At 39.1% G+C, this 22,928-nt stretch overlaps 1 protein-coding gene across 1 annotated transcript; it reads left to right on the top strand.

Moving 5' to 3' along the window:
* Positions 1-2,172: 2,172 nt before the first annotated feature.
* PRMT10 (protein arginine methyltransferase 10) lies at positions 2,173-20,370 on the top strand. Its single transcript, XM_010256027.3, has 8 exons — positions 2,173-2,457; positions 2,895-3,087; positions 3,228-3,333; positions 16,453-16,642; positions 17,971-18,156; positions 18,266-18,349; positions 19,453-19,671; positions 20,110-20,370. Exons 1-7 carry the CDS (start codon positions 2,257-2,259, stop codon positions 19,627-19,629), a joined length of 1,137 nt encoding a protein of 378 aa, XP_010254329.1. The 5' UTR covers positions 2,173-2,256; the 3' UTR covers positions 19,630-19,671; positions 20,110-20,370.
* The last annotated feature ends 2,558 nt before the right edge of the window (positions 20,371-22,928 follow it).

The following is a 22,928-nucleotide window of genomic DNA, read 5'->3' as shown; positions in this document are numbered from 1 at the left end:
TTCAAAACAAGAAATCTCTATTGCCATTTTTTTTGGGTTGTCTTGTCTCGCCCCACCCAAGAACTTTTCAACCAATATTTTAAAGAGCTTGGAATAAAAAAAGAATATTAAAATAGAGGATTCATATAAAGTAAAAAAGAAGGTTTATTAAACTTTAAAACCAATAAATGCGATCAAATATGGGATTTTTCTTGGGGAGGTTTGAAGCAAGATTTTTAGGGGTGTTGTTTAGTGTTGATCCAAAAGAAGCCATTTGAGACTGAAAATAGATGAGTTAAAAAAGCACAAATTTAAATTATAAAGGTAGAAGGGATTTGATTTATTAACATAGGAATTAATATATACATCTTTGCAATGTTAGGAGGAGCTCTTTTTTCTAGTGTTTAATCCTTGCTCAAATACCACAAATAATTATTTAAATCAAAACAAAAAGCTGAACCGATTCAAACCCATCGTCTCATTGAACCTAAGCACATCGTCCCTTTTATCACACCTGATATCATTGAGACCTCCAAAAAAAACGTCAATTCCTACATATTCTTCTCACCTAATACAACCAACTTTCCACTGGATACCCCTTTGCATGCTTTTAACCTCAAAAAACCATCAGTGATTTGTCAAACTGAACCCCAATCCAAACGACTTTTAAAGCCCTGACCCCAGATTGCTTCTCCAGGCTAGAACTTTGAATTCAATGTTGCAGAGAATGGCTTTGAGCACGGTGCCCTTGTTATTTATGATGAAAGCAATAAACAACATCATAGAAAATGACGATATAAACAGCATCATATTGGGCAAATTTGGGTTTTCCAAAAATTTAATTTACGTATGACGTCACATTATAACAGATGTATGGGAGGTTTTTATTCCATTACATCACTTAATATGGGAAGTCGGTCCAAATTGAAAAAAATAGGGTATGTTTCAGTATTTAAGAAAATATTCAGGGGAGATTTAAGTGTTTTACCCTAATAAAGGACATACCCGACTTCAAGTGAAAATACAATAATACCCCTCATTGGATTTTTGGAGGGAATGGACTAATATGATCCATTTGGGAATATAAAACTTTAGCCGTTGGAACGTTCATGCGCATGACGCGTCAGGACAGGAATCTGGTTTGCCATGTCAGCAGATCCACTCGCTTGATATTATAGTTTGCCACGTCGTCATTGAGCATCGCATAAATCCGAGCTTCTCAAGACGAATTCTCTGAAGATTGTAGCGTATGTTTGGCATCGTTGCCGTTGCTCCACAAAATGGTGCTACATCAGCGCTGTGTCGGAAAAATAGTGCTCTAGGAAATGAATATTTATTTGGAACGGTGCTCTAAGTTACGACTTGAAAATCGAAAAGGCATGGTTAGGAGTATCGCTAAATTTAATATTTCTTGGAACTGCAACTCGTTGCTACCAACAGGGATGTGAGGTGATAGTGATGTGGCATTGGATAATGGGTACCAGTGCTGAAAACGTTTCTTAGAGCATTGGTACCAAACAAAAAAAAGTTTTTGTTCAAAGAAACATCCTACCTACAGCAACAATTCTAAAAAAAAATAAAGACATCATCAGAAAATGATGCTTCCAATCCACACATCAGCAGCATCGATGCCAAACATATACGTAGTATAGGGTGGGAATATGCTAGTAAGTAGGGTGCAAATGGATCAGATCCTATATTGTCGGATTGGATAATTTGATTCGGATCACCCCTATCCGATCCAAAATATATGTTATGTATAATATATAGGTATATATGTTATTTATCTATTCATAAATAAATTATTGTATTTTTTGTTAATTTTTTATATTATTTATTTTATAAAAATATGTATATATTTTGACAAAAATAATTGAAAAATATTTGTATTTTTTATTTTTCTGTTAATAATTTATTATTATTTTTTAAATTAATTCGGATCGATTCAGAAATCCAACATCTTCATCGGATTCAAATTTAAATCGGTATTTCTGAAATCCAACATCTTGATTCGTTTGCATCCTATACTAAGCTTCGAATGGATGACGTGTTTACTTTTGATTGGGTTACGTAGCCTGTTATACATATATTGTTTGTAGTAGATCCGAAGGCGCCAGGCATTAAAGTCAACAGTTCCTCCCCTCCTTTGACCTCTTCTCTCTGGGCTCCACACCCATATTTATGTGTAAACTACTACAAGAGTAAAGGCGGAGCCCTAAATATCAGAGGCCTCTCCCTCCCTCTCCTTCTCTCTGTCAAACGTGAAGAAAGAGTGACATGGGCAGCTCGAGTAATGGCGCCGCCGGCAACCTTACGGCCAAAGGCAATGAAGTCGTCGTCGACAAAGGCGTCGATTTCGCCAACTATTTCTGCACCTATGCTTTTCTGTATCACCAGAAAGAGATGCTCTGCGATAGAGTTCGCATGGATGCTTACTTTAATGCCATTTTCGAGAACAAGGAGCACTTTCGCGGTAAGGTAGGTCTCGGTTCTCCATATTTCCTCTATTCTGAGTTAATCCGTTTTGTTGAGGCAGTGTTGAATTGAATATCCTGTTCGTTGCATTTGTTTCTTCACCAAGAACGCGAAGAGTAGGACCAAGATATTGTCTGCTTTGCTCACTCTTTCTAGTTGCTGTTTCGTTAGTAGGATTGTAGACTATGACCTGGGTTTTATTTTTATTTTAGGAAGTTTAGAAGAGTACACTGGAAATCTGGAAGAGAAAATTAGTTGGTCACTTGGTCTATGGGTACTTATTTACCTTTTCAATATATGAAATATGATATGGTTACACTATTCCTTATCAAGTTCCGTTCTTTCTTTGAATTTGTACATTCAGAAATACGCACTAGATACAAGTGCAATAGTTTATATGAATATGATTTATGACTAATTATGGTGAATCCATGGGGCAGACGGTGTTGGATGTAGGAACTGGGAGCGGCATTCTTGCAATATGGTCTGCACAAGCTGGAGCGCGTAAGGTCTATGCTGTTGAAGCAACTAAGATGTCTGAACATGCCCGTGAACTTGTTAAGGCTAATAACCTTCAAGATGTGGTTGAAGTGATTGAAGGTTCTATTGAGGATATAACTCTTCCAGAGAAAGGCTCGTAAACTTTTGACTCGCATTTGTCCTCAAAGTGCAAAGACTGAAGAATTTTTGTCACCCCAAGGATGTTGGTTTTTTGTGTTTTATTTGATCTGTATTTTCCCCTATCCTAACCTGAGAGGTTGATTTATATGCAGTTGATGTAATTATCTCAGAATGGATGGGATATTTTCTTCTTCGTGAATCTATGTTTGACTCTGTAATATGTGCAAGAGATCGCTGGCTGAAGCCAACAGGGGTAATGTAAGTCTCCATTATGTTGTTTTATGTAGGACTAAAGTTTCAGTTTGTTCTTCTGAGCAAGATTTTATTTTATTTTTTAATTTATAATAAATGTTACTTCTGAACTGCAGATATCTCTAAATGGTTTTCTTCCAAACTAACATGTTAGTGGATACTGGATAGTACTAAATTGCTGCTACTTTTTATTTGTTACTTTAACTTACCATCATCATCATCATCATCAAACATAAATGCATAGGCTTATTATCAAAGAACCTTCTTATTATAGTGTTTGGTGATTATTTGAAATAGGTATATACACTTGCACTAGGGGAGTTGGGAATTGTAGTCCTTAAGTTATCTGTTAAACCATGTTGGAAAATAAGCTTCTGGTAATTGCATATTTGCATGGCAAAGGTATTCAGGGAGGGGGAGTTGGGATTATTTTGTCTTTTTTCTTTTTGTTTTTGGTTGAGGCTTTAATGGCCTTGTCTTGGCGGGGGTGGATTTTCCTTGACTCTTCTCTTTTTGCCTTGGTGATATCTTATCGTATGAGAATATGATGAGATTGTATCTCTTTCTATTTCTGTTTATGAAATTTTTTTTTTCTATTAAAAAGTGCATGCCAAAGTAAGCATCATGTTACTTCTTCATTTTGTTCTTGTTTTTGTGGCAATGGGATTTGATCTCGAGTCTCTGCTAGTCTGCTATGACTAGCTGGATAACTTACAGATCCACAATCAGTTGGTATTGAGATTGGAACCTCAAACCTTGTTATCAATATTCTTGCTTAAGGTTCACTTTAATCTAAAATGCTAAGGCAAGGGTTGTCTGGGTTGAATCCTGCCAATGAACAAGATATTATCATATTATCTGGGTTCAAGCTACCCAAGGCAAACATGATTTGGAAGACTCGTGCTATTTGAAAGCATAGTTTTCATGGACCAACATCCTGGCTCTACATGATTGGACAAAAGCCTTCTTGTGAAGCAATTTGATCTTTGGATCTTAGAGATTTGAAGGGAAATAGGGAAAAGGAAGGATCAGAAAGTTGAAATGGCAATTGTTCATTATAGTTTTTTTTTTGATAAATAATTTTTTATTATAGTTTAACAGGTGATAGATAATCTTTGTAATATTTTGATTGGTAAATAACTAACTAATCTTTGTAAAATTCGATTTATGAAAAATTATATTTAAATACTTTTTAATTGATTAGGTTTACTTCTTTCAAGCGGTTGACTATTATATTGTCAGATTGGCTGGTCTAGTTTTTGGAATTGGGCAAGAAAGATCTAAATGTAATGTTGTAACCTATGTGCCCATCAAATGGCTTAAGGGTGAATTCACTCCTTCATTGTGGTTATCTTAGGGCTGTCAATGGGTCGGGTCTTAGTTCGGGACAGGGTAGAACCATCCTAAACCAATGGGAAAACCCTTATCTCGGTCCCAAATCATACCCCATAAGTTCTATAATTTCAGATCCAGAACTGAACCAACTGTTAATTGGAATAATTGGGTCTAACCCGATAAGACCCAATTATAAAGAAGAAAAAAAGATTAGGCACTGTGAGCGGTAGAAGCTGGGTAGGGTACTAGGGTTAAGTGAAAATTGAGAAGGCAAGAAGAGTGAAGAGAGAAGAGGAAAATAGACAAAGACAAACTAGGTAACCAAGGTATTTTTTTTTTGAAGAAAAGTTATTTGGTTTCTCTCTACCCCATGTTTTGCTAAGAGTCAGCAAAGGCATTAGTAGTTCTTTTAACCCACATAAGTCTCACATCCATCTTGTGTTTAGAGAGCTAATAATAGTTCTATATTATCAATTTATCATACAAAGACAAGAAATTTCCCCATCTTACCATTTGACCAAATCTAAACCCCACCAAAGCATTGGTTTTCTTCACTGGAATAGGAAGCGTAAAAGTTGCAATAATGGTCAAGCAATGGGGATTCCCTTGGTGACTAGGAAGTGCCAACTGGCCTTTAGGCAGAGTAGAACACCTTCTTCAAGGTGAAGCTCGAGTAGGGTATGGTGGAACTTCAAGAAGTCTCCAGAGTTGAGCATCGATTAATCGACCTCGTTGGGAAGTTCAAAGTGGCTAATAGATTGAGCAGCATTGACGAGAGCATTCCTTTCGATATTGGGGAATAATATGTTCCTAAGCAACTGATGGTATGTGATCTGCTGCTCCCTACTGGAGGACAACTCGGACGTCGGGCTGACAAGGTCGGCTGGCCAAGTTGTAAGAAAATGATCAAAGTTCCTGGGGTGGGCACTCCGATGCTTAAGTCAGCGAAGAGTGTTAATGCAAGAAAGCGAGAGAGCTAGAGAATTATGAGAGCTAAATCGTGTGTACCTTCTCTGGTTGAAGGGATGCTTTTATATAGGCGCATGTAGTCGTGAGCTTTATGTAGCGCGTCTGAGATCTCGGAGAGGACGTGGCTTATCGGCTAACCATCAGTTAGGTGACGTGATCCTGGAGGACTCGAAGACGATAAGTTGAACGTAGTGGAGGTTGGTCGTCACATCACGCAGGTCGCCAATTAGACCCCAATCAGGTTGGTGGGACCTCAACGGGAGGTCGCCCCTCATGCCGAGGTCTTTGGCTCGGTCCTGACGAGATTGCCAGCCTGATCCTATCAAGGTGCATACAGGTTGGCCCTGCCGAGGTGGTGCTGGAGCACTCTCAAGGTCGAGGTGTGTCCGAGGTGGCTCTAAGGTGAACTCTATCATCTTGGCAAAGGCAAGTCACTGCCTACATGGCGTTGAGGCAATGGTTCGAATTTTGGAAGTGCCACATGGTGTGATGTCACTGGAGGGCGAAATTACCCCTCATCAGAAACTTTGTATTAAAATTGACATTTTTCTCCACAAGAGGGAGAAAGATACATCTAAAGTAGCACCTAAGGGAGGTTCAAAAGCCTTATTTCTCTCTCTCTCTCTTACTCTCTCACACACACTCTCTCTCGCTCTCTCTTTGAAGATTGGAGACTATTATATTCAAAAGAGGGTGCGAAAATACAAGAGAGGATATACAAAAGATGAAAAGAAGGGACTGTTATTGAGAGCACAACCCTCTTAGGAAAGTGACTTTGGAGATTCCCATTTGAGAGTGATAGACTGTGGCACAAAGTTATTGAGAGCATTCATGGGTTGGATGGTAATGGCTAGGATGCTAAAGTTGCCCCTCATGCTACTTCGGCTTCTCCTTGGAAAGCAATTCATGAAATATATCCTACCCTCCTCAGCTTCATTCATTTTGATGTGGGACAAGGTAATAAAGTTCATTTTTGGTAAGATCTTTGGGTAGGAGAAGTCCCACTTAAAGATCATTTTCTGATTATACTCTTTTAAACCTTAAGGGGGAAATTGTGTCTAATCTAGGAGCAATTGGTCCAAATGGGTTGATTGGAACTTGGGATTTAGAAGAGGCCTTAGGGAAAATGAATGTGAGTCCATAGTTCAATTGCTGGATCTACTAGGACAAGTTTACTTGGACTTGTCCTTGGTAGATTCCAGAATTTGGGTAGGCTCTTGAGATGGTCTCTTTACCTGCTCTTCTTTTTTCGGTGTTCTTGGTTTGCCTAGCATCCCAGCTGGAAACTTCCCTGTGAAAGAAGTGTGGAGTAAGCCTATCCCCCCAAAAATTCAAGCTTTCTGTTGGGAGATTGTCCTTGGCAAGGTAAATACTTGTGATATGCTGCAGAGAAGAAGGCCTCTTGCTTGCCTTTCTCCTCACATGTGCTCCCTTTGTAAGGAAAGTGGTGAGACCCTCTCACATTTGTTAATATCTTTGTTCTTTTGTGCTTCACATATGGGTGTTCTTTTGTGTTCTCTTTGGTTGCAGGTGGGTTCCCCCTCAAGATGTGGCAGGCCTTTTCAACCGTGATTTCTTGAGCCAACCAAAGTAAAGAGGAATGGTAATGTGGAGAGCTACGAAGGCAGCAATTTGCTTGGGTAGTATGGGTAGAAAGAAATAACAGAATATTTTTGGAGAAAAGTAGGATGGTGGAGGAAGTAATAAACACTATAAAGGTTAAAGTAGCTCATTGGGTAAAATCCTTTCATAGCTTTCAAGAGTTCTCAGTCACAGACATCCTAAGAACATGGACAGAAGTAGCACAGTCTTCAAGAGTGAAAGAGAAAGTACGGATGGAGTGGAAACCCCCAGAAGGAAACAGGATTAAATTGAATTTTGATGGGAGCTCCTTTGGAAATCCGGTACTGTCAGGTATAGGAGTAATCAGAAATTCTGAGAAGAGGGTATTAGCTTTGTTTTCAGGTCAGATTGGCACTGGTAACTCACTAAAAGCTGAGGTGTTAGCTCTGTTACAAGGGCTGAAGCTATCTAAGCAGCTAGGACTTAGGCATATTGAGGTGGAGGGGGATTCAAGAGTGATCATTTCATGGGCTACAAACAATAGACTTACTCCGTGGACTTTCAAACACGTGATTAGGGAAGTGGAAAAGTTTGCAAAGGAGGTAGAAGCCGATTTCAAATGGGTCAGAAGTGCTAATGGGCTAGCTGATGCTCTTGCAAAACAAGGAGCACTTAGGCAACAATTATTTTGGGCTGAGCTCTAGAGGAACAGAAGTATGTACTCAATGGGAAACAGCATTCCCATCTACATGTTGTAAATCTTTGTCTTAAATCTATTTTAAATAAAATTTTCTTTTACTGATAAAAAAAAGAAGGGACTTTGTTACAAAAAAGCCAATAGCCCACTCAGGACAAATTTAAGCTGTTAGTACCATACAAAAAGTTACTCTCCCAACCAGAATTAGTTAAGAAGTTAGCTACTTGATTCAGAGATCTTGGAATCCATCTAAAGCAGCACCTAAGGGAAGAAGAGAGATTGTGAATCTTGTGAAGGAAATGAAAAATCCTCCAAAGACCTGTCTCCAACTTGGTTGCCCACACATCACTATTCTAGAATCCCTTTCCACAACCAATGAACTGGAGATCAAACATTTAACAAATCTGAGACCCTCAAAAAGGGCCTGTACTTCAGCTTCAGAGGCGGCATCCCTAGCAGTGACTGGACCACTAAAATGCCCTGATCAGAAAAGCTTTGTTCCTCTCTCAGCTGTTGACAGAAGCTAGGGTAGGGTTTCGTTCAAGTTGTTTTTACTTTTTAGCCTGTACAAAATTACTATTTTAGACATTTTATATTATTAATATTACACATAAACATTTGGCATTTAATATATAATGTGAGTGTAATTGGTTTGGTTCAATCAGTTGGGTAGAACTGACCCATTGACAGCCCTAGGTTACCTTCTAAGCATTTGGATTTAGCAAATGCTCTTTTCAAATGCTCAATTATAAAAAAAAATGCTCTTTTCAAATGCTTGACCTTTGCTTTCTATGTACACTGGAACAAGCACATGACTGTTGAGTACTTGGGAAAGGTATTGGGTTCTTTGTGCTTCATAAGTAATACATTAGATTGCATGCATAATCTGTAAACCTAAGTGTCTTTGCTTTTTAAGTAATTCTACTAAAGAGAAACTTGAAAAAAAGAAGCACAAAGAAGCATAATCTGGGAAACATATTGATGGCCTCCCCCCTCCATTATTCATCTAACATTTTCATATGCTTGTAAATTTGTTGAGTATGCACCTAATTAATGTCTGTTGTTTAACAGATTGGTAGAACACAGAATAAGCTGTAATTGGTCATTCTCCCGTAAATTTGGTGAGTATGCACCTAATTAGTGTCTGCTATGGTTTCTGTTAATGCATCTCTTTCTCTCTCAAAGTAGATTGTATAATTAGAGTGTTTTGGCATCATTAATGGGTTGGTTGTCTGGGCGGGCTTGACTGTAGGATGTGGAAATGGCAGAAGTTGAGGTTATTCTCGGTTCAGTCCTGTGCAGTTTCTTTTGTCTGGATATGTTAATAATTCCCCCACAGTATTCTCTTGGTGCCTTCCAAAGTAGCCTTTCTTGTTTGGACTACAATGCTGGGGAAGTAGCCTACTAAAGTGAATTTGTGTAGAGAGGACTTAGCATTAAGGAGGTGGGATTCACTTTTTGCAATGGTCTTGAAGAATCTGTTAACCACTTGTTTCTCACTGCCAGATCTCGTGGAAGATTTGGGTTTTATTTTTTCTTGAAGATTCTAAATTTCGTCTAGGTATGCCTACAGTCCATGCCTGATCTGTTGCAAACTTGGATGGTGAAGGGGCTGAGTAGAAGAGGGAAGATCAAAACCATTCGCTGCAGTATATGGGGTCGAGAAGGCAAAAGAGTTGGGTATTGATAGACTGATCATTGAGGGAGACTTGAAAACTGTTGTGAAATGGTTGAAGGGGAAGGGGGTGACATGGCATTTGAGGAATGAATTCAGGTGATTTAAATGGCTATCAAAGGACATGGGTGAGGAGAGCTGCCAGCAGCTTGGCAGATGGTCTTGCTAAGCAAAGGGTACAAAGAACTCATCTGTATTGGCTCAATTGTAATTCTTGGGTTGGGTCAGCTTTTCTAAAGCTGTGTTCATTTTTTTTTCACAACCTCTTGTTGTAACCGTGCTTTCTTCTTATTAGTAAAATCATTTCTGTGTTGCTGATAAAAAAAAAGAGGTAAGATTGTATAGAATCTAATCATACCTGCTACTATCTGTATCTTCTGGAGGGTTTGGAAGGAAAGAATGGTAGTTTTTTTTTTTTTTTTTATAGAGTAAAAGGAAATTTATATTAAAGAAAAAACTGAATACAACCTAATGGAAGGTGTTAAGGTAACCCCCCACGATCTCAACAAAGAAATAGTAGGGTGTTTGATGATAAAATGTCTCAAGAAGATGAATTATTGCATAGCATCACTGCAGTTTTTTAGCTGCAAGAGTGCTCTCATTCACATCAGCATTTCTCTTTCGAGTTCATGTTTTCTGTTGATTTCCTCTGTAATTAGCCGCTGCACTGCTCCTACATGTTTTTAGTTTGTTGTTTGCTACCTGATTGCATAGGTGTTTCTTCCTGTACAGGCTCTTCTGAGTTTATCTCTTTGTAAACTCTTGGATAGCTTTTTGCAATATAATGCATACTTTTCCTTGTTTCAAAATGTAGAGAACACTGATGTGGGCCCCACTGATGTGGGCCCCACTGATGTGGGCCCCACTGATGTGGGCCCCACTGATGTGGTCCCCACTGTGTTCGTAGGACAGCATGTGTAGTTATTTGTTTCAGTTATAGTAGTGTCAGTTTGAGTCAGTTTGTTAATTCAATTGTTATTTATTTCAGCTTTATTTACTTTATTTATTATGTAAGTACTAAGGGCAGATGTGTCCTTTCCATTGTGTACTAAACATCACCTATAAATAATAAGAAAGTGGCGGCGGCAGATCTGTTAGAATCTGTTTCTCCTTTCAACCACTTGTGTTCTCCTGTTCCTCTTCTATTCTCTCTTCTTTCTCTCACTTTTCTTCTATTTTGTAAACCTAAAACCTATTAGGATTCAAGACTGATTACTGTCTTGATCTTCTACTTGGTATCAGAGCCTATCTAGGGCTTCTCATGTGTGTCTAGTCCAACCGACCACATGAGAACTAGCTAGGGCTGGAAGCTTTGAAGAAGTATTCGGTGGCTGAATCTTGGAGATTACTAGAAGAGGTTCGCAGCAGTTGAAGACTTGCCGCGGCTTGCAGAGAGTTGGTAATCAGGAAGAAGCAGCGAAGGTTAGGGTTCAGGTAACCCTAGAAGACAGTAAACCGAAAGTACATAAGTAAGCTTTTTTTTATTGAGTTTCAGAGACTGCAATCAGTCGAGATAGGTTAAACCTGTCTAGAAGGAGGGGCGAACTGTTCCAGTTTGTTTCTAGGGTTTGACTTGCCGAACTGTGTTTAAGTTCGTTTCTAGGGTTTGACTGTTGGGCCGAACCCCCCCATCTCAGAGGTTATTAGTTTTTTGGGTTTCATATTGCCCTACGATAAGTCCCACTTGTGCGGACTGTTTGGAGAGTGCAGCTGCGCACTTATTTCAGACCTACAGTTGAAACCCTAATTTTGCTCTCGCAGCAGTGGGCCCCACAGTAGTGATTTCAGAAAATAGCATCTCAGATTGACAGGCTGCTTGGTACTGTGCATGCCGATTGATTTCAGATCAGATTTGAGTTGATTTCTTGCATATACTGTGATAGGCGATTGTTTTCAGATCAGATTTCGGATCAGATCAGATCAGATCAGTTTTGTGTTGGTTTCAGATCAGATTTCAGACCTGCTTGTTTTACTCTGTTTCCTGGTACAACAGTAGTGGCTCTAACAGTTTGTAGCCACTGATTCTTGACCAAAGATGGAGTTTAAGGGTCAGGGAGAAAGTAGTTTTGGAAACAACAGTTTTGGTGGTGTATCTGAAATCGGGTTTCAGATTACAACTATGAGATTTGATGGGTCAAATTACTTGGAGTGGGCTCAATTAGCCATGATGGCTATTGGAGGAAGGGAAAAACTGGGTTACCTCTTGAGAGATGTGAAAGAACCTTCCAAGGAGGACCCAACATACACCAAGTGGGTTCAAGAGAACTATTTGGTTATGGCATGGCTGTGTAATTCTATGCAGCCACATATCAGTCGAAATTTCTTGTGGGCAAAGACAGCCAAAGAGATATGGGATGTTGTGAAAGAAACCTATTCCCAACCCCTTAATGTTGCCAGAGCCTATGAACTAAAGTGTGAGGTGAACAGCCTTAAACAAGGAGAGAAGCTAGTTTCTGTCTACTTCTCTACCTTGAAATCCTTGTGGCATGAGATTGACCATCTAGAGACCCTTGAGTGGGAGAGTCCCAAAGATGCACAGACTCACAGAAAGCAAGTCGAGACGAATAGGGTATTTGAGTTTCTGGCTGGTTTGAATTCAGATTATGACATTGTGCGACAACAGATATTGACAAGAGATAGTGTGACCCTTTCTCAAGCATACTCCCTGGTGCATAGTGAAGAGACCAGGAGGAAAGTCATGATGCAGCCTCAGCCCTCTTTTCCAGCCTTGACAGCTATTAAACCTAAGCCAGGGGGTGACTCAGAAAGGGACTGAAAGAAGGAAGATAAACGGGATCTGGTATGTGAACATTGCAAGAAACCCAAGCACACAAAAGATACTTGTTGGAAGCTACATCCTCACTTGGTCCCAGCAAAACTAAGAAATAAGAAGGGTAATGCTCATGTGGCCGTGAACACTGATTCAGCATCCTCATCAGGCACATCCCTAGAGACTTTAGCTGCTGTTCGGGCTGCCCTCATCCAGTTGGAAAAGGAAGTTGGGAGTTCAGCTCAGCCATCTCAGTCACCATCAGCTCCTGCCACATCTGCATTTGCACATTCAGGTACTCGAGCCTCAGCTTACCATGCTTCAGCTCCAGGTAATACTGACCACTGCTGGGTAATAGATTCAGGTGCATCTGATCATATGACTAGCTTGCCATCTTTGTTCACTTCTTATCACTTGTCCTCTGGCCGAGATAGAGTGTCCATTGCTGATGGCTCTCTTGTTCTCATTTCGGGCAAGGGGGACATCAAGCTGTCGGATACTATCTCTTTATCTTCTGTCTTGCATGTTCCTAAACTTGATACTAACCTGCTTTCAGTTAGTAGTATTACCAAACACATGAACTGTTCAGTAACCTTTTTCCCCGACCGATGTGTTTTTCAGGATTTGGAGACGATGAAGGTGATTGGGACTGGCCGTGAGACAAACGGGATCTATCTGCTTGGAGCGATTTCTCGTCGGGAGGAGTTAGTGGATAAGAAGTCTTTTGTTTCCCAGTCTGTGAGTTCGGTTATGCTTTGGCATAACCGATTAGGTCATTTGTCTTTTAAGTCTTTGAAAAGTCTGTTTCCTGCTTTATTTGAGTCTGTTGAGTTATCAAAGTTGAGGTGTGAGAGTTTTGAGTTTGCCAAACATTGTAGAACCTCTTATTCTTTAAGTAATAAAAGGAGTAATTCCTCTTTTGATATTGTGCATACTGATGTTTGGGGGCCATATCATATCTCTTCGATGGGTGGGTACAGATATTTTCTACTGTTTGTTGATGATCATACCCGGTTTTCTTGGGTCTATCTTATGCGCTCTCGGGATGAGGTTCCTGCTCTGACCCAAAACTTCCATCAGATGGTTCTCACTCAGTTTGGGACCAAAATCAAAGTCCTTAGATATGATAATGCAAAGGAATACTTTGCTCAGCCATTGACCTCCTACCTTCTTAGCCATGGAGTTATTCACTAGAGTATTTGCCCTTATACACCACAGCAGAACGGTGTTGCTGAAAGGAAGAATAGGCATATCTTGGAGGTGGCTAGAAGCATTATGTTTACCTCCAATGTACCTATTCGCTTCTAGGGTGATGCTATCCTCACGGCAGTTTATCTCATTAATCGAGTTCCTTCCCGGGTTCTTGATATGAGAACTCCCTTTTCCCTCTTATACCCAAACGAGGAGTTGTTCACTGTTCCCCTTAAAACCTTTGGTTGTACCTGTTTCGTTCAGCTTCTCGGGCCTCATCATTCCAAGTTTGAACCTAAGGCCTCCAAATGCATTTTCCTTGGTTATGCACAAACTCAAAAGGGTTATTGCTGCTATGATCCGGTTTCAGGGAAACAGTTTGTCTCCATGGACGTCACCTTCTTTGAGGAGACACCCTATTATCCTAGGGTTTCTTCTGAGGGGGAGAGCAGTGAGAGTGGAAGTGGGGCCGTATTGAGTTTCTTTCCTTAGAGGGAGAGCAGTGAGAGTGGAAGTGGGGCTGGTAGAGGTGGGGCTGTTTAGAGTGGGGCTGTTCCTTTACCTATTCCACTGGATGATGAAGGTTGTAGTGGTGAGGGTGGTCAGAGGGAGCCGGAGTTGAGAGTCTAGTCTATCACAGGCGATGTAGGCAGGTTGATCCCAGTCATCGGCAGTCCCGGCCAGTTCCAGTTCCTTCTGTGGCTCCAGATCCAGAGCCTACTAAGATACCCCTCACTGTTGCCACTTCCTCTCTTGTGGATGACCTTGATCTCCCTATTGCCAGTCGCAAAGGGAAACTACATTGCACCACTTCTACAGCTCACAACATCTCACAGTTCTTATCCTATGATCGTCTGTCTCCATCTTACCGGTCCTATCTTACTTCCATTGCCGATGTCCCTATTCCAAGAACAGTGCAAGAAGCCTTATCAGTTTCAGAATGGAAAGATGCAATGCAAGTTGAAATGGATGCCCTGTTGAAGAATAATACTTGGGCACTGGTTGACCCACCAAAAGGAAAGAAACCGGTGGGATGCAGATGGGTGTTCACTGTGAAGCATAATGCTGATGGCTCTATTGAAAGGTACAAAGCCCAGCTGGTTGCAAAGGGGTTCACTCAAACTTATGGTATAGACTACTTGGAGACCCTTGCCCCAGTAGCCAAGATGACCACCATCCGAGTTCTGTTATCCCTTGCAGCAAATCATTCTTGGCCCTTGTTTCAGATGGATGTTAAAAATGCCTTTATGAATGGAGATTTACAGGAAGAGGTTTACATGCAGTTGCCTCCTGGATTCTATGATACTGAGACAGGTAAGAAGGTTTGCCGACTAAACAAGGCATTGTATGGTTTGAAGCAGTCACCTAGAGTCTGGTTTGATAGGTTCAGATTAGCCCTTGGAAAGTTTGGTTATGTACAGGCTCAGTCAGATCATACACTATTCATCAAGAGGGTGGAGTCCTCTCTGACACTACTTGCAGTATATGTTGATGATATTGTGGTGACAGGAAATGACAATCATGAGATTGAGTCCCTCAAACAGCTTCTTCATCAAGAGTTTGAGGTGAAAGATCTTAGTGCACTACGATACTTTTTGGGTATTGAGGTTGCTAGATCCAAGCAGGGGTTTTTTATCTCTCAGAGAAAATATGTTCTAGATCTGTTGGCAGAAACTGGAAAGTTGGGGGTTAAGCCAGCTGGTACACCCATCGAACAAAATCACAAGATTAGTGCAGAGGGCCGGGAGCCTCTTGGAGACAAAGTTATGTTCCAACGGTTGGTTGGAAAGCTCCTATATCTCTACCTCACTCGGCCGGATATCAGCTATGCAGTTAGTGTTGTTAGCCAGTACATGCACTCCCCTAGAACTTCTCATCTTCTTGCGGCAGAGAGAATATTAGCATACTTGAAGAGATGCCCGGGTAGAGGTATACTGCTCATGAACAATAATCACATGAGGGTGGAAGTCTATACAGATGCCGATTGGGCTGGGAGTGTTGATGACAGAAGGTCTACCTCTGGATATTGTGCCCTTGTGGGAGGTAACCTTGTCTTTTGGAGGAGTAAGAAGCAGAGTGTTGTTTCCCGCTCCAGTGCTGAAGCAGAATACAGGTCAATGGCTAATAGAGTGGCTGAAATTTTATGGCTGAGGTCACTACTTGAAGAGTTGGGTATTGACTATGAAAAGCCCTTAATGTTGTATTGTGATAATCAGGCAGCTATTAATATAGCCCACAACCCAGTGCAGCATGATAGAACTAAACACATCGAAGTTGATCGACATTTTGTGCGAGAAAGGGCCACATCACAAGAAGTGTGTCTTCCATACATCACATCTAATATGCAGCTCGCGGATATCCTCACCAAGGCTGTACCAAGGAAGAAGTTAGAGACAGACCTATCCAAGTTGGGAATGATAGATATCTACTCCCAACTTGAGGGGGAGTGTAGAGAACACTTATTTGGGCCCCACTGCAGTGGTCCCCACTGTGTTCGTAGGACGGCATGTGTAGTTATTTGTTTCAGTTATAGTAGTGTCAGTTTGAGTCAGTTTGTTAATTCAGTTATTTATTTCAGCTTTATTTACTTTATTTATTATGTAAGTACCAAGGGCAGATGTGTCCTTTCCATTGTGTACTAAACATAACCTATAAATAATAAGAAAGTGGCGGCGGCAGATCTGTTAAAATCTGTTCCTCCTTTCAACCACTTGTGTTCTCCTGTTCCTCTTCTATTCTCTCTTCTTTCTCTCACTTTTCTTCTATTTTGTAAACCTAAAACCTATTAGGATTCAAGACTGATTACAGTCTTGATCTTCTACTCAAAATAAAGTACACTATCATTTTAATGACTGAGTATGCTCAATTGGTATTGATGGTATCAATTCCTTGCATAATCATCTCAAAGAGATTTGGTTTTGTCAGGTATCCCAGTCATGCCCGCATGTGGTTAGGACCTATCAGATCTGGACAGGGGGACCAAAAGATGAATGATTATGAGTCAGCTATGAATGACTGGCATAGCTTTTTGGAGGAGACTAAAACCTACTATGGTGTTGATATGAGTGTTCTAACAAAGCCTTTCCATGAAGAGCAGAGGAAATACTACTTGCAGGTGATGGATCTTATTGGTTTTTTGAGTTCAGTAGTATCTACAACATGATATAATTATCAACTTTTGAAATTCATAACTTACAAAATTATGGTTTCCCCTCTATCTACTGAGTGTGGCTTGTAATGTAATGATTGTTCCATTCCTAACTTCATACTTTATTCTAGATGTCATTACATACACTGCAAAGGTTATATCTGATAATCATGATATGTGCTTTTATTGATCTCCCTCCTAGTCGTGGAAGGATAAAATTACAATTTGTTGCTGTGGATTTTCTCCTTAGGACTAATGCCAAATTTAATTGACTTAATGCCAAACTTGAGTTTACCACACATTGGTACAGGGGGCATTGAAAGAAAAATTTTAACGGGCCCATAATATTAAATAAACTTAAAATAGTTTATAACCCAAATAGATGGGTTGACTAGTAGGCTAACTAAATGAGGTATCCACCTAGGGGAAGAGGTAGTTGCATAACTACCTCACCCCCTTTTTAAGCTCCTTAGAGGGAGGCTCCAGGGCTCCTTAAGAGAAATTGTGTCTTAGGGAATAACACTCCCAGAGAGTCCTAAGAAAATCCAGAGTACAGAGAGAAGAAAAAGAGAAGTTTTCTTGAAGAAAAAGGAAGACAGAAGAAAATAAGGAAACACCACTAACATAGGTAGGTGAAGGGAAGTCCCCTCTGCAAATACCTCCTATATGTCTTCTTTTTTAACATTATGTACTCTTCTCCTTCTCTCTTTCATTTACTTGTAAGAAAGGAAGTAAAGGAAAAGAAACTATCTATAATCATGTGCTTCTACTTGGTTGATTATGACCATGTGCTTCCACCTGGGAGATTTGGTTTTAATGAGTTGATAATCACAACAATTTCTTCCAACCATCCGATAAAATATAAACATGCTGCATCAATCAAATGAAAAACCAAATAACCCAGTGAAGGTATGTAGTATCTCCACTCTTGTTGACTGGCATTGTATCATTTTTTTCTGGGACATTACACATTATATTGTAATCCAAATAGTTAGATGATCTTAACATCAAATTAGTTGCATTTTTTTTTTCTGGGACAGTCAATAGCAATACTAACAATTTCTCTGGGCAACACAATTGACTGGATGGTCAATATCATCATATCAATGTGCCTTTTGCCTTAGGTTCAGGTAGCAAAGTTCAAACATGGGTTTATGTGAGTCGATATGGAAGGTTTTTTTTGAGTGCTGGATTAAGGGTTCCCTATTTTCTTTTCTTTTTTATTTAAATAGTAATGCTGCATGTTCCTATGCAATTATATGGATGCTAACAAGCCTGGTATTAAATTTTTGCAGACTGCATTGTGGAATAACCTCCACCCTGAACAAGTTATAGGGCTGCCTGCTGTCATCAAAGAAATCGATTGTTTAACAGCCACTGTAAATGACATTCTTACTGTTAGAGCAAACTTTTTATCATCCATAACTGTAGAGAAGACAAGACTCTGTGGGTTTGCAGGATGGTTTGATGTTCATTTTCGAGTATGTCAGTCTCCATTATTCCTGCATAAAGTTGATCATAGAATCAATTAGGGGATTTGCCTACAGAAGAGTATTAACTATAATCAGCATTTCTTTTTGTGGTGCCCAGGGAAGCAGTGTTAGTCCAGCTAGCCATGAGATTGAGTTGACAACTGCTCCTAGCATAGATAATGGGACACATTGGGGCCAGCAGGTTGGGGCTGTTCTTTTCCTAACACCATTTGTGCCATTTTAGTTTCACAAACAAAGAAATTTTTCAATTTGTGCATCATTACTTGATTTGGTGAAATTTTGCCTTTTTTGCATTTAAACAATTGTAGCCTTAGAAGAATCAATTTGACTATCAGATGTACAAGAAGTCTGATGTTTCTGCCATTTTAGTTTCACAAACAAAGAAATTTTTCAATTTGTGCATCATTACTTGATTTGGTGAAATTCTGCCTTTTTTTCATTTAAACAATTGTAGCCTTAGAAGAATCAATTTGACTATCAGATGTAAAGAAGTCTGATGTACTTACCCAACAGGTATATGATTGATGATGGCATGGAAGTGTACATTGCAATTTAATGGTTTTGCAATTGAAGGGGATTCTAAATTGCTAATTGGGTGGATGCAGTCAGGTTGTTTGGGAGCCTGGACTGGACACAGACAATTGATAAATGGAAATCTTTAGTATAACAAGAGAGGTTGGTATTTTGCTTCAATTGGATAATAAGATCAGCTAATGGGTTAGCTGATACCTTAGCAAAACAAGGGACTGTTGGGGAGAATATGTTTTGAACAGTGCTATAATTATAATTTTTTTTTGGTTTCAACCCCCTATACCAAGGGTTGCAAAATCTTTAATTAAGTAGTTAACACTTCCAATAAAAAAAGCAATCTATGCCTAATGACATGGTTAGATGATTGTTCCCATTGAGCCATTTCATATTTCTGGATGGATAGAAATATTGCAAGTATCCTAAAGCATGCCAATGAAAGGATTGTTATGAACTTACAAGTTACAACCATCCAATCCAGCAGGTATAAAGGTGTCTAGAGTTGTGGAAACCATCAAATGGGAGCCCTGGTGGTTTGGCACATGCACCGATATGCTGATATGAGACTTTTCGCATGGTTGACCCATTGAATACTTCACTAGTTTCCCTTGCCACTGTTAAGGAACTGTATTACTGTAGTCAAAAGGGCAATGTGACCTGGCCACATTTAGTTGGAAGATGTCAAAATAAATTCTATTATTTATTTATTATATCATTGTTACTCATCTTCATTATTTCTATTGTGATTTCTTACAGGTATTCCTCTTGCACCCTCCTCTTCGAGTTGGTGAAGGGGATGATATGATGGTCACTTTTTCAATGAATCGCTCTAAAGAGAACCACCGATTGATGGAGGTTGAGCTTGGTTGTGAGATGAGATTGTCATCCGGGAAGCAGCTCCAACCCCTCGCTAAAAAGTTCTATATAGAATGAACCAGGAAAATTTTCAGATATTCCTGGTCCTGAACAAGACAGGTACATTTATCACTTCCTTGGTGTTATGACAATATGTGTTTCTACATAAGATGTGTTTCCTTTTTTCCTCGTTCCATTACTTTTTACTAGTTATGCACCAACCAATCCTCAATCTTTCTGTATGCTAATGTTTCTATGCACATATTTATATTCTTTGTTTATGTATCTTCTCATATTTACTGGATAGTGGATGTCGAAATATTCTGGACATACAATTGTCAGTATTAGTTTCTTTGATGCCTACAAATAGTTGGTATACTTTACATGCATGCATACAGTTCGGATCTGGCATTTTCTGGTGCACAGGCTTGTGGCTGTGCGTCTATTCCTTGATGGTTTAAGCCTTTAAGGTTTTCCCCATGTATCATAAGTTTTGGCTGTTGTTTCTAATTTGTGTATATTTCTGACTTCTCTAACAGAGAATTTTGTTATTTGCAGAGAGGAAAAAGGCACGACATAGAACTCATAAGCCTGATATGGGTCATCTTGGAATTGTAACTACATATGAGCATCTCTTTGTGGATGTCTACAGTCGCTTTTTTGCCACCTTGGAAGGTTCAAATACTAACAAGGGAATTTGTTTTTTGTTGCCTTAGCATTCAAATGCTTTCCTCTTTGTTAGCTTAACAAGAATTTTGTTTTGAAATCCGATGTTGTATTAAAGGTGACAAAAAATATAAGTATAGTATAAGTTCTTTCCGTGCGTGTTTTAGATATCTAAGAGTTCCATTTGGGAGATCTCTAGGTCAAAAATCAATTCAATCAAAAGATTTTCATTTGATTAGATGTTTATACTGAATCAATCTTGTGGATACGAGTATGACTAGTACAAGAGAAACTACATGTTCTTACTCTCTTTGAGGCTTTCTTTTTTCACGTTATCTCAACCTGTCCACCTTGACCAGAAGCAGACCTAATCCTAGTTGGAGACAAATCAATATCATTCTGCATTGAACACCCATTCTTTGAACTTTCAAACTCTCTCCTTGTCCCCAGGTGGCATAGGCTCCTTCCCCATGAGAGAGATGGGTTGATCTAGATCAGATGCATGCCTAAATGGTGGTTGATTATCAACTTGTAAGTGCAAGGCGTATCGGTTGATTCTCACAAGCTATTAAGGTGTAGTACCGTAATAGTATGCTATTATCCTTTCCGTCGTAGCTACAAGTCAAGTCTTTATATCACATTTTCAAGATCCTTCGCTGTCTGCAATCTCTCGTTTCTAATAGTCTAGTGAGTACGGTGTTCAGGAATCAGGATGTCCGCCCTCTGGCCGCTATTTGTAGGCGGGGTTGGTCAGCCAGTATGGTTATAGGTACCCTGAACTTTCAATTGCAACAGTTGGGTCCATTTTAAACATTAGATAATGTACCTTTCTATATTTTTGAGATCATTCTACAGAGGAAGTTCATCCCGAGAATGCTGTGGATGGAGAATTTGAATCTATTATTTGTTGTCCATTTTTTTGGTAATTTGTTGTCCATGTGAGAATGAAAGTTTTGGGCATTATCTAATGTTTAACTGACAGAATACCAACTGACGGACCCCAAGTGTCTATTTTTCAAAGTTCAGGGTAATCAAGTGTTACAATTGAAAGTTGATACCTATCTGTAATTTATCCATTATTCTATTCTTACTCCAACTTTGTCTGTTTTTGAAGTTTTAGCGGCTATATTCAAACCAGGGATTAGTCGCACTAGGGCTAATGAACTAGAATCATCTCAATTAATAATCTGGTCCTGTTGGGTCTTACCTGATAGACCCAATTATTTTTAATTAATATCGTCACATATTTTATACTAATTTTTTATATTGTTAATTACCTGATAGACCCGATTATTTTTACTTAACATCGTCACAATTTAAATAAAAATGATAGTAAAATACTAAATTTTTTATATTGTTAATAAACTGCTTATTTTTAATTAATATCGTCACATATATTATCTATCAAATTTATCATTTCAAAAATTAAATATAATAAAATTAAGAAAATATTATACATTTAATAAAATAATTGGTTTGGGTCTTAATCAGTTTGGGACAAATAAGAACCAGAACCAAGGTTCTAAATATCGACACGGGCCTATGTTGGTACATTTTTTTTTACATTTTACTTATTTTTTTTTCGAAACTGGTTCAGAAAGGTCAGTTTAAGGCCTGGCTACCTTCTGAACCGGTGGCTGCTCCGATACAGTCCTTGGAGGGGCATATCAGTAAACCATCAGTACGATATGTATCGATACTTTGAACTTTGACCAGAACCAACTCAATTATTAATTGGGACAAAATCTTGGAACCAAACCAACATAATCGGTTCAATTCAGTTTGGGCAGTTGGGCAGAACTGGCCCATTGACCTACACAGAACAATAATTCATCAGACAGCTAAGATCCCTGCAAGCAAAAACTCTGCACATAGCATTGAATTACACATTTGCAATATCTGTGTAAAATTTATAAGGAGATGTGCAGCTGGATTCCATGCTTTCACAGTTAATGTAAGTTTTTGCTTGCAGAGAATCCCATTACTCACACTGCAAAATCAAGGTTTAAAGTGCTGGTAGCTGATGAGTTCGACTTCTATCAGGGCAAATCAGTGCTCGCACCCTTCGAGCAGCCCCTTGCAACCTTGCATTGAGAATATCTCCATAAAAAAAATCACATAACTGGAGAGATATTCCCAACACAAGACTGTAAAAGCTGTTGGAACGGGCTTTGCCCTGACTGAAGCCAGACTCGTAGCGCTGATACGTATTGGTTTTTGCATGCCACATGGACAAAATGACTTAATTCCACATGTATCTCAAGTATCAATTAGTACTAGACCATATCTAACAAGTACCGATTGATGCTCTATTATTATTTTTTTTTTTGAATTCAAATAAATGCTATAATTTTTTAAGGTATTAAAATCCAACAAGATTAACACCCACATTTGTAGGTTGGAAGACAACAAACCCATCACTACACCATGCTTTACCTCTTCAAAATTGTACGAGTTCGTTTCTTTTTTCTTTTTTTTATACAAAATTCTAGAGTTGGAATTTTACCTCTGAACATAATCTCTTCTTGAAAGCTAGAGCCATTCAGCCAACTGGCTATTCAAATTTATATATTTATGAATATTAACAAGAATCATACCGTTTTCAGCCAACACATTTAATTACATCAATTTTCAATATTTCCTTAACTATGTTTCAATGTGTTTTTTATGTATATACATACTTCATTTATGGTACTAATGTACATCTTAAT

This window comes from Nelumbo nucifera, chromosome 2 (genome assembly GCF_055504915.1).
Source record: "Nelumbo nucifera cultivar China Antique chromosome 2, China Antique-T2T, whole genome shotgun sequence".
Classification (NCBI taxonomy): Eukaryota; Viridiplantae; Streptophyta; class Magnoliopsida; order Proteales; family Nelumbonaceae; genus Nelumbo; species Nelumbo nucifera.
This window is presented reverse-complemented; position numbering and strand designations above follow the sequence as displayed.